The sequence below is a fragment of the Carcharhinus amblyrhynchos genome, chromosome 1 (genome assembly GCF_965287045.1).
Source record: "Carcharhinus amblyrhynchos chromosome 1, sCarAmb.v2.hapA, whole genome shotgun sequence".
Lineage (NCBI taxonomy): Eukaryota > Metazoa > Chordata > Chondrichthyes > Carcharhiniformes > Carcharhinidae > Carcharhinus > Carcharhinus amblyrhynchos.
This window is the reverse complement of record NC_137324.1, coordinates 127,368,023-127,380,733: the sequence shown is the minus strand read 5'-3', so window position 1 is coordinate 127,380,733 and position 12,711 is coordinate 127,368,023. Positions and strand designations below refer to the sequence as shown.

At 41.5% G+C, this 12,711-nt stretch overlaps 1 protein-coding gene across 4 annotated transcripts in view; it reads left to right on the top strand.

The window, feature by feature from the left end:
* afap1 (actin filament associated protein 1) overlaps positions 1–12,082 on the top strand; it is a 243,103-nt gene extending 231,021 nt beyond the window's left edge. For all 4 annotated transcript variants that reach the window (XM_080192292.1, XM_080192272.1, XM_080192282.1 and 1 more), the window contains one exon: positions 6,228–12,082. In XM_080192292.1, the coding sequence (XP_080048418.1) occupies positions 6,228–6,254 (27 nt within the window). In that variant the 3' untranslated portion in view covers positions 6,255–12,082. The remainder of the gene's footprint in view (positions 1–6,227) is intronic.
* The last annotated feature ends 629 nt before the right edge of the window (positions 12,083–12,711 follow it).

The window sequence follows — 12,711 nt, the reverse complement described above, 5'->3', positions numbered from 1 at the left end:
AAGGTCTAGCAATCTCTCTGGTGTAGAGTTCCCCTTTCGGATGTTAATCTGTACTTTGCATCAAGCCAAGGGTACGGCCTTATGGTGAAAAACAATGATGCCAGTAAACAGGCTAGGTAGCCAATCACATTGAAGAATTCTGACAGACAACAAACCAATAGTTTAAATGCACTGATTATCATTTACAAAGAGAAAACTAAATGATTGGAGAATGCACATGGGATACAGCTGGAAGTTGAAGTATCATAAACCTAAAAGAAATGTGGATTTTTTTGTTACCGTCAATGAGAAATTTGACATTCTGCAAATATAAAATTAGTTTTCTAGGAGGTTGAAAAGCTTTTCAACAGTGATTTCAGTAGTGCACCGTTTAAAGCCCAATTACACTTAAGTCAACAAGGTGTATCTCATTCAAGCCTTTTTTGTTTTGACAATGAGGCTAATACAATAAAAGAGCAAATACATATCAGTTTGACAATTTTCCAATGGATTGCATTCTGCGAGTCTTTCATCAGCACAACCAGTAGAGATGCAGAGCATCCAGGACAGCGATTTGTGGATTTCTGTGTTTCACTGCAGCCATGTGAATTCCAGAAATTGCTGGAGTTTCAGAGAAGTAATGATGGCAAATGCTTGAGTTTTGCTGTCATTATTACCACAAAACTCTTGAATTTTTTTCTTTCCCTGTTGTTTGTCTTCAGCTCTTTAATTGGCTTCTGCACTTACCAAGATTCAATTCTTACTCCAAACCAAGAGCAGGTGGTTTGGACCATTCAATTCTTTGGCACCATAAATGTTTACTGTCAAGTAGATGGTGCACTCCTTCAAACCACTGCCAGCTGTTAGTCATACAAACATTGGAGGTCACAAGGTGAAAAGAGATCAACGTTCGCCTAACTCAGCTTCAACCATTGTGGTCTCAAGATAAGATAATAAAGTTGCTGACTAATCGTAACAATTAATCCCTGTCAGTCAGCTGCAACAGATCCAGACACTTCCATTGTTTGCTGGAGCAGATGAGTGAGGGAGCAGAGAGTCAGATAAGAAATTACCTGTTAAAAACCTGTTTAAATAAGTTTAAAGCACTTTCGTAGTAAGAACTTACCTTGTAGAACTGTTTAAATCATTTAAAAGCATTTTTGCGGGCTTTTTGTATTTACCGCTTTAAAAATTCTAAGGGAGTGGATAGCAGGGATTTGTGGGTGAGCAGGCTTTAAAACAGCGCCAGGTTTAAAAGGAGGCCTGGTGTAGACAGCAGGCAGCGTCGGAGCGGGCAGCAGAGTGAGAGGGAAGCAGAGTGAGCTATTAGGGCTTAGGATCAAAAGGGCTTGGGGGAAAAAGGGCCGGTAAGTTCATGTGGAAATTTTCAAAACTACTACAGTGAATAATGGAGGGGCATGTGATGTGCTGTTTCTGTATGATGTGGGAGCCGGTGGATCCCAGGGTCCTTCCCAGTGACCATGTCTGCAGTGAGTGCAGGTTGCTGGAGGAGCTCCTGCTCAAGGTAGATGAGCTGGCCTCTGAGCTTCAGACACTGAGGCTCATCAGGGGGAGAGAGGATGCCATTGTCAATGGGGTGCAAGAGACATCCACCCCCCCTAGACTGGCTAACACTATGGGTCAGGAACAAGAGGGTCCAGGTGCTCGGGTCCAGGATGTCACATCTGGGCTGCAGAGGAACCTGGAGTGGGAGGGTGAGAATCCGGTCGTTGTAGTACATGTGGGTGCCAACGACGTAGGCAAAATGCAAACTGAGGATCTGGGGAGGGAGTATGAAAAGCTGGGAATGGAATTAAAAAGTAGAACCGACAAGGTGGTTATCTCTGGACTACTGCCTGAAATGAGTGCAGATGGGCGTAAGGTTGATAAGATTAAGGAAGTGAACGGGTGGCTCAGGGATTGGTGTGGGAGGAATGGGTTTGAATTTATGGGGCATTGGCATCAGTATTGGGGTAGGTGGGACCTGTTCGGGTGGGATGGGGTAGGTCTGAACCGTGCTGGGACCACAGTCCTGGCGAAGCGTGTAAATAGGACTGTAGGTAGGGCTTTTAACTAATTGGGGGGGGGAGGGTGCGAGGGTAGGTGACATTACGGGGTCTAAAGTTAAGGAGCCAGCACAGGTAAGGGAAGAGGCCGAGGATGTCCCAATAACAAAGGGAGTAGGGGGCGTGAGTATGGTTGGTGGCGTTACGGCAAATAGGGTCCAGGTGAAGGCTGGGATGAAGGCACTTTATCTAAATGCACGAAGCATTTGGAATAAAGTGGATGAGCTGGTGGCACAGATCAGCACAAATGGATATGATCTGGTGGCCATTACAGAGACGTGACTGCAAGGTGACAGGGACTGGGAGCTGAATGTCCAGGGGTATCAAGTGTTTAGGAAGGATAGGCGGGAGGAAAAAGGGGGGGCGTAGCTCTGCTGATTAAGGATAGCATCAGGGTGGTAGTAAGGGATGATATAGGAACCAAAGAGCAGAAAGTGGAATCGTTGTGGGTGGAGATTAGGAACAGCAAAGGGAGGAAGACGCTGGTGGGTGTCGTCTATAGGCCCCCGAATAATGATCTGGAGGTGGGGCGGGCTGTTAACGCGCAAATAAGTGCGGCGTGCAAGAATGGAACGGCGATAATTATGGGGGATTTCAATCTACATATTGATTGGTCGACCCATGTTGGACGCGGTGGGCTCAAGGAGGAGTTCTTGGAATGCTGCCGGGATAGTTTCCTTGAACAGTGTGTGTTGGAGCCGACGAAGGAGCGAGCTGTCTTGGATCTGGTGTTATATAATGAGGCGGGTAGAATTAGGGACCTTGCGGTGAAGGATCCTCTTGGAGAGAGTGATCATTGTATGGTGGAGTTTCTGGTGCAGATGGAGGAGGAGAAAGTGGGTTCCCGGACACGCGTCCTTTGTTTGAACAGAGAGTACAGAAGGATGAGAGAAGAATTGGCGAATGTTGATTGGGGGAGCGCGTTGGAAGGTAGGTCTGCTGAGGAGCAGTGGAGGATCTTTAAGGAGATCTTTCTTGGTGCTCAGCAGAAATTTATTCCGATGGTTAAAAAGGACCGTAGGAGGAGAGGCAATAAGCCGTGGATAACGAAGGAGGTGAAGGAAAGTGTTAAATTAAAAGCGGAGGTGTTTAGAGTAGCTAAGAGTAGTGGGCGAGAAGAGGATTGGGAGAGATTTAAATGTCAACAAAGATTGACAAAGAAGTTGATAAAGAAGTTGGTAAAGAAGGGTAGGAGAAACTATGAAGCTGGGCTAGCCCTTAATATAAAAAAGGATAGCAAGAGTTTTTATAAATATATAAAAAGGAAGAGGCTGGCTAGGGTGAACGTTGGACCCTTAGAGGATGAGAGGGGGGACTTAGTGGTAGGGGATGGGGAAATGGCTGAGGCCTTGAATAACTTTTTTGTTTCGGTCTTCACGGAGGAGGACGTGAATAATTTGCTGGGTGTTAGCGATGGAAAGATGGTAGGACAGGAGGGTCTCAATGACATTATTGTTACTAGAGAGGCGGTGCTCGAGAGACTGGAGGGACTGATTGTGGACAAGTCCCCAGGACCGGATGGAATGCATCCGAGGGTTCTGAAAGAAATGGCGGAGGTGATAGTGGATGCCTTAGTGGTTATTTTCCAAATGTCGCTGGATTCCGGGGAAGTGCCGGAAGATTGGAAAACGGCTAATGTTACGCCGTTGTTTAAGAAGGGTGCCAGGCAAAAGGCAGGGAATTATAGGCCGGTTAGTTTAACGTCTGTTGTAGGTAAAATGTTAGAATCCGTCATCAAGGAGGAAATAGCGAGGCATCTTGAGGGGAATTGCTTGATAGAGCAGACGCAGCACGGTTTCGTTAAGGGGAAGTCGTGTCTGACAAATTTATTGGAGTTCTATGAGGATGTGTCTAGGGCGGTGGATAGAGGAGAGCCGGTGGATGTGGTCTTTCTTGATTTTCAGAAGGCGTTTGACAAGGTACCTCACAAGAGGTTATTGCAGAAGGTAAGGGGTCATGGAGTTGGGGGTAGGGTGTTAGCGTGGATAGAGGATTGGTTGTCAAATAGGAGGCAGAGAGTGGGGGTCAACGGGTGCTATTCGGATTGGCGGTTGGTGACTAGTGGAGTGCCCCAGGGGTCGGTGCTGGGGCCTCAGCTATTTACCATTTATATAGATGATCTGGAGGAGGGAACCGAGTGTATGGTGTCGAAATTTGTTGATGACACCAAGATTGGTAGAACGGCAAATTGCGTGGAGGGTGTGGAGAGTCTGCAGAAGGATCTAGATAGGCTGGGCGAATGGGCCAGGAACTGGCAAATGGAATTTAATGTTGGCAAGTGCGAGGTGGTCCACTTTGGTAGGAATAATGGTAGGAAGGACCTCGGGTCCTTCAGAGGGACCTTGGGGTCCTTGTGCATGAGTCGCAAAAACCCAGCCTGCAGGTGCAGCAGGTGGTCATGAAGGCTAATGGGATGCTGGCCTTCATTGTGAGGGGGATTGAATATAAAAGTAGGGAGGTCTTGCTGCAGCTGTATAGGGCATTGGTGAGGCCGCAGCTGGAGTACTGTGTGCAGTTTTGGTCGCCGCACTTACGCAAGGATATTTTGGCCTTGGAGGGAGTGCAGAGGAGGTTTACTAGGCTGATTCCAGAGTTGAGGGGGTTGAGCTATGAGGAGAGGCTGAATAAACTAGGCTTGTACTCGTTAGAGTTTAGAAGAATGAGGGGAGATCTCATTGAGACGTATAAGATGATGAATGGGATGGATAGGATAGAGGTGGAGAGGCTTTTCCCGCTCAGAAGGGACAGTAGGACTAGGGGGCACAGCCTCAAGATAAAGGGGGAGCAGTTTAGAACGGAGTTGAGGAGGAACTTCTTCACTCAAAGGGTGGTGAATCTCTGGAATTCTCTGCGCATTGAAGTGGTGGAGGCTGCCTCGCTAAATATTTTTAAGACGCGGGTTGATGGGTTTTTGATAAGAGAGGGGATTAAGGGTTATGGGGAGAGGACGGGAATGTGGAACTGAGCCACGACAGATCAGCCATGATCTTATTGAATGGCGGGGCAGGCTCGAAGGGCTAGATGGCCTACTCCTGCTCCTATTTCTTATGTTCTTATGTTCTTAAGGACTATTACGTGGCGAAAAACTGCAGCAGGCGACGGTGCAGAGGGACCTCAGGGTCCTTGTGCATGAGTCGCAAAAACCCAGCCTGCAGGTGCAGCAGGTGGTCATGAAGGCTAATGGGATGCTGGCCTTCATAGCGAGGGGGATTGAATATAAAAGTAGGGAGGTCTTGCTGCGGCTGTATAGGGCATTGGTGAGGCCGCAGCTGGAGTACTGTGTGCAGTTTTGGTCGCCGCACTTACGCAAGGATATTTTGGCCTTGGAGGGAGTGCAGAGGAGGTTTACTAGGCTGATTCCAGAGTTGAGGGGGTTGAGCTATGAGGAGAGGCTGGCTAAACTAGGCTTGTACTCGTTAGAGTTTAGAAGAATGAGGGGAGATCTCATTGAGACATATAAGATGATGAATGGGATGGATAGGATAGAGGTGGAGAGACTCTTCCCGCTCAGAAAGGACAGTAGGACTAGGAGACACAGCCTCAAGATAAAGGGGGGGCGGTTTAGAACGGAGCTGAGGAGGAACTTCTTCACTCAAAGGGTGGTGAATCTCTGGAATTCTCTGCGCATTGAAGTGGTGGAGGCTGCCTCGCTAAATATTTTTAAGACGCGGGTTGATGGGTTTTTAATAAGCGAGGGGATTAAGGGTTATGGGGAGAGGGCGGGAAAGTGGAACTGAGCCATGACAGATCAGCCATGATCTTATTGAATGGCGGGGCAGGCTCGAAGGGCTAGATGGCCCACTCCTGCTCCTATTTCTTATGTTCTTATGTTGCGTGAGACCCACCATGATAGAGAATTTAAGAACCATACCCCTAAAGCCACCCTTTTTTTTTCAAGTACGCTACATGTACTGCATCAAATCGCCATGTCCTGTTACCCAGGCTGTTATGATGCCTTGTCCTTGAACAGAAAAACCAAAAAACCTCATGAGAGAACATTGATCGTAGCTGGTTTTTGTAGTTGTAAACTCAATGACCAAGTAGCATTCATATGGCATTTTTCTTATTTAAAATAAAAATCAGGAAATTTGAGAAACAAAAATAGACTTGGAAAGATTACAATATTTTATTCAAATGGAAAATAACTAATAATTGTGCTCGTGTTTTCATTTTGTTTTATAGGAATGGGAGCTGAAGACTGGAACATAAAAACAGAAAAAAGGAAGAGTTCCCTTTTTCAATATTTATTTCCTTAAACAATCTGTACCAGACTGGAAGCACTGCTACTGAGTCCTACAGTTCAAAAACCAACAAAGCTTACATGGCTCTCAAATAACTTGCAGAAAGCTAGCAGCTATTCCATATTGAAGTGTCTCTTTATGGCTCTGGATCAATATGGCAGATATTTTTATGGCATCCTCATCCCATTAACCTGAGCCCCCAACCATATTTGATTGATTGGCTAAGTATGGTGCCATGTGAACACTACAAATTGGGTGTTTATTCAAGAATGTCATGTCATTTTAGTGAAGAAATGTCACAATTTAAAAAAAAACAAACAAGGAATGACAATATAAGCACCCCAAATACAAACAGAAAAGTATATATTTATTACAACAAAGGCATTAGAAATTGCCTTTTTAAGTTATGATTATATTAAAAGAGAAATGTAGTTTGTATATGGTGCTCCCTCAAAGAAAAAGCTACATAATACAACCGTGGCCCCATTATGTTCTGCAATATCATAGAATCCCTACAGTGTAGAAAGAGGCCATTCGGCCCATCAAGTCTGTATCAACAACAATCCCATCGAGACCCTAGCCCCATAACCACACGTATTTACTGTGCTAATCCCCCTGACAATTTACCATGACCAATCCCCCTAACCTGCACACCTTTGAAACATGGGAGGAAACTGGTGCACCTGGAGGAAATGCATGCAGACACGAGGAGAACTTGCAAACTCCACACAGACAGTGATCCAATCCAGAAATTGAACCCGGATCACTGGCACTGTAAGGCAACAGGGCTAACCACTGTACCACCCAGCCCATTTTGAAAATTGCTGCACATTTTTATCATTACCCTATCTAGATGAGACACTCAAGTGTTTTCCAGGAGCAATGTGTGATTTGCTACAAGACATTTGGACCTTATTCTAACTCAAGTTAAAACCAATTTATGTAGCTATCGAGTTAAAATCGGGCCCATCTTGTATTGGTTCATTAAAGGTAAAAATCATTGCTTGCAATTTTCCATGCAAGGCTGATTTTGGTTCTTAAAAACATTTGTTCAGTCACAGAATCAAGATATTGTACTTGTCATTTACCACAGTTTGTGCCATTCCACTGATTTTTCTAAAATAGTAATTAATTTCACCTACTGTGAAGAGGGTTTTGATACACAGACAAATTTTGATATAAAGACGAGCGATATTGGTAAAGAATTTGAACTTTGATGTAAGATAGTTGATGTGCTTTTGTACTTCAAAGAACATGTAATTATGTATAATTTTATTTGAAGTCCATATTTAAAAATGCTTTGTTGAGATTTCCATGACTTCAGTAGTGAAGAATTAAATATAAAATATGAAAAAGGCAAAAAAAAATGTGAACTATGATTAGTTTTTGGATAGGGTTTGTGTTTCTGTATAGCATCGATGATCAATCCCCAATATCAGTAATGGGAATGGACCTACTTGGCTGTTCTATGTTTATTTCAGAGTCATTTATAGCATTTTGTGCCAGTATTATTCAGCTGCCATAATCATGTTAAAAGCTGAAAATACAGAAAGCATTCAGCAGTCAGGCAGCACCTGGGAGGAGAGAGAAACAGAGGTCAATGACCTGCGGAGTGGTTCCTACATTTGCCTTTTTTGTTCAGATTTTCACCATCTGCAGCATTTTGCTTTTGTTTTAGACATAATCATATGAGTTTTTCTTCTTGGTAGGGCAAATGATTTGTTACTGCTCATATCTAGTCAGAAGTGCATATTTTCACTGGCTCCAAATTTTCCATATAAGTTGCAATGCCCAGACAGAAAGTTTAGAAATTTATGGAACGTGTTGTGAGGTGTGATATCTCACCAGATCACTTGCCCTAGTTATTAATACAATGATAAAAAGACATTTTATCACATCTGAAATAAAATTTTTAGAGTCTGACAAAATAGTTGATATGGGAAAGCATTACAAATATGTTCCAATAAACAAAAGTATATTTTGTCAGAAGGAATGCCACCCAGTTACTGTGCTTTACATTATCTGTTATTTTTGCCAATTCATTGTCCTCATCTTCTAATAAGTAATATTTTACAGCATAGAATCAGGGCATTCAGCCCAAAAGGTTCATGCTAGTGCTTAGGATCCAACCTCCTCCCACCTTACTTCATCCAACTGTAGCAATGTATCCTTCTATTCCTTTTCTTCCTTACGTTCATTTACAACACCACTTCAACTACTTTTTAAAGGTTTAACTATTGGTTTCACTTTGTTTTGGCATTCCTGAAAACTTGTAAACAGCATCATAGATTAATTCTGCAACAAACTTAATTTATGAATTAAGCTTTGATTGTAACCAGTCTTATTGATAGAGGAGGCCAATTGCATAGCACCAGACTAGAAGGTAAAAGTGACCATGTTTTTTTCAAAATGTCTAAAGATCAGTCTTTTCACTGCTGAATTGCTAATTGCCAAATAATATTGCTGAGGATTAGAGTTCTCTTTTTGTACAAATGTGATTCAGTGACTTGATTTCCACCACAAAATTATGATGGAGCCTCTGTGAGGCATTAGTGTGACAAGGGTTATGCAGAACATTTCTTGGCTTGCCTTCAATCCCCATTTAATATCCAGATTTTTGAAATGTTCCCGACTTGGTCAAATACAACACAAATTTTACTTATGATCTTTAGTGCCAAACCACAAGAAGTCAGTCTGTGTAACTGTGGACAGTAAATGTGGTGTAGAAATGTATTTGGTAATGTAATATTTATCTAACAATAAAGCTAATTAATATCTCCCAGGGCAAAACAAAATGGATCATTTTTTTCTTCCAGCTGGGAGTCTGTTAATAATAAGCATTAATTATGGGCTGTCTGTTAGTAGAAAATCAAAGACAAATACCGATGCATTGCAATAGACCTAGACCTTGTATATAGTGATATGAACAAGTACATTTCTATAATTTGAATAGCTGTTCCACATTGCCTCCGGCTAATAATGAAAGAATGTGCCATCATCAGTGCTTTAGTCCCTAGGTGCTTGGTGAAGTGCTTTGGAATCACAATCCTTTTTTTTGAATATACAAAGCAAACACACAATGTATTGGCAACAAAGAGATAGTCAGGGCAGTTCTCAACTTCTGTTTGCAAAGAGTATAAAAGTTGGTGGAATGTTAAAAGGCCTGGACCACATTTGGGTTTGTGACCTCATTCAAATACTGCTAGTGAGCTGGATCATAGCTAAATTTGTCAGGATCCTTTTTTTTTTAGGTGTCCATTCACACAAGCACTATTTCAATCTTGAAATGAAGTTCTTGTATCTGTTTCAGGATCTATTTGCTAAATTATTTAAGCTAAATTGGCCTGCACAAGCTGTGACTAGTTTTTCTGGCTCTGCAGTAGCCCAATTTAAAGGGATCATAGGGGTTACTGTAGAAACTGCAACTCACACAGGCTATAATTGGTGAAATAGCCTGCACAAACCGGAGCCTAGAAAAGCAGCAAGACCCCCCATGGCAGAGTCAGCAGCTCACAGTAATTATTACATTGATACCCGGGCCACCTGATTACTATACCATGGTTACCTGCTGTCAATTATGATTTCAAAAATGGGCCATTAATTTCTGCCACAATAGTTTAAAAATTATTTTACCCAATGAATTTATTTCCTATTATAGAATGCATAATACATGCTCGATTCGGTTTCTACTTGCTGCACCCTGAATTTTTTTTTTCACCAGTAGTACTTTTTGCATATAAATCGACAGCTACTATTTGTCATCATGTCCATGTTTTGTGCTACTACTTTACAGTAGTATCTTCTCATTTGCATTCTTTAAATCATGTAACTTTTTTAGAGTATTTCAGTTAGTTACTCCTAAGTAGTTGACATGAAATTGATTTTGTGCATGATACACTGTCTTATTGTTGCCTTTGTTGCTTAAGTGAGGACCTCCCTCCTCAACATAAACTTTACCAAGCAGCAAATATTTAGTTTCAAACTTCACTAAGCTGTTTTTTTCTTTGAAGTTCGTACACAATTACTTAGTTCAATTAACTTGTGAGCTGGCTGCCTGATGAGCAGAACAATCACTGCTGGAGGTTTGTCATCGTCAGCTACTATTTATTTGTCCTTGCTTCTGAAATTAATTAGCTGCCAGTGGAAAACTGACTTTAACAGATCAGAATTTAGAAAGGTAAATGGGCAATTCTCTGATTTTTATTTCCAGAAAAAACAGCAACTCTATGCAAAAAAAAATTGTTAATTCTACTTTTGCTTTTGTAAATTATTTTCCTTTTTGATGCAGTGAGATTTCTTGCGTTTCCAGTAAGCTGTCTTCGGAGTCTGAAGGCTTAAGGTAACTGACGAAGCTGTGCACTTCTATTGTTCCTGAACTTGGTTTCTCATAGAGTTTGAATATGTTTTAAACGAATCATTTTACGAAATTTGCATTCCTGGCACACAGTGTGTAACACACAGAATTGATGCAAATTGATGGCCTGTGGATCCTCATTGCGCAAATTCCTTACATGAGCTTAGCAGGCAAAATGGTGTGTGACTGGAGTGTGAATTCAGTGATCAGTCTGCAGTATGAAAATTGGCTTTAAAAAAAAGTTAATTCATGTCTGATAAATTTCTTTGATCTGGAATCATTATATTGCAGCCATCCCCACGTCCCCACTCCCATCAAGATTCTCAAGGTTGGCCTCCTACTTGGGTCATTAGTGATGTGGCTACTTGTTCAATATGTACAAATGCCCTTGACTCCAGAAAATAAGATGGGTTCAGGAATTATAATTAATGAATAGCAGACTTTATTCTCTTAAAAAAAAACCTCCCAAGGACATTTTGTCCCTGCTTTGTTTATTTAAAAGCCAAATGTAAATGTGTGTGGAATTCTCTCATCCTCTTGAAATGAAAGCAATATTGTAAAAATAATATATGCATAATAGTGCAACTATTAAGTCAGAGCTTTTTGATTGAAGTTTATTTCCCAGTGTGTCACTCAGCCAAATTGTACAGGAGGAATCTAGCAAGTTCATGAGGATTTTTTTTGCTGGACTCCATTGTTCTTTGCACACATGCTTCAGGCACTGAGAATCCTGTACCATATTGGTAGCCAATGAAATCAGTAAACAAAGCAGGGGGGTGGGGAGAAGCATAGTCAACTTTATTGCCCCCCCCCACCCCCCGCAAAGAGATTACCTGCCAATATTTGCTAGGCTCTAAGCTCCTATGAATAAATTACCAGTTCATCATACAACAAGACACTTGACTCCACCATATGGCAGCCAACCGCAAGGGTGGAGCTCATTCAAAAAGAAAAAACAAATTATATGAGAAACAAAGGCATGAATGAGTGAATGTGTGAATTTAAGCTGAAATATTGTATACCACATCTGAACTTAATTCATTCCTTGTATTCTAGGCCTGATTTAGCTGATATTTAGGAATGGAATTGAATTGAATTTTCTATTCGGCACATCTATTATCTTTTGTGCTGTGACTAAATATCCTGTATATAAGACAGTTTATTAAACTTTGCTGACGACAAATGCAAGTCAACCAAGAGGTTTCGCTCCACAGTTTCACTGTGATGTATATAGAGCATCTGGTTTCTCAGTAGGCATAGCCAAGTGCTGGACTGTAACCTTACTGATTTTTGTTTTTAACTAAATTAAGTGACAATAATACACCTTGTATAAACCAAGCTTGTAAATGATATCCTATTATTTCTGCACCTTAGTGTTTTGTTACTTTTATCTGTAAGCTGTTAATGTTTTTTGTGTATTATTCCAAATATCAGTTTTTTAATGCAATACAAAAATACATTGTATATTAAAATAAAATAAATAAAAGGATTTGGATTCTTTTTGTGCTAACTTTGCCTTAATAAAGTGTAACCCACAGTTGATGAATACTGTAGGATGTGTTGCGTACAACTAAATGTGTTTGGAGCAGGCTCACACATTGACAGGTTATGAACTTTAGCTGATAGGTACTGCTGATGATCTTTTGGTCAACTCTAGGCAAGATATCTACTACTGCTTTTAGCAGCAAATAAAATACCCGAAATTTTCAGAATCATTTCTGTACATTGGAAGTCATGTGATTTTCTTCCTCTTACTGGTAATATTGAAACATAAACTCCACTTTTACAACTGCCTCAAAGCCAAATGTTAACAAGCAAACCAGTGGTTGGTAGTACTCTTCAGAACTAGAGGTTAGAGGGCACAGTGTGCAGGCAAAAAATGCCTCTTTGAATTGTCTGTCCTGGGGGTACTCCATTAGGTTCACTGGTTGAATCTCCCCAAACCACAGCAGCAGACAGAATATGTCTCCTTCCAGAAAGATTTTAAATTTAGACTGATACAACACATCTATCTTGTTGCTTTGGGAGTGGCAGAGAGGTTGATTTCTTATTCAAAGCAGTTTTTAAAAAA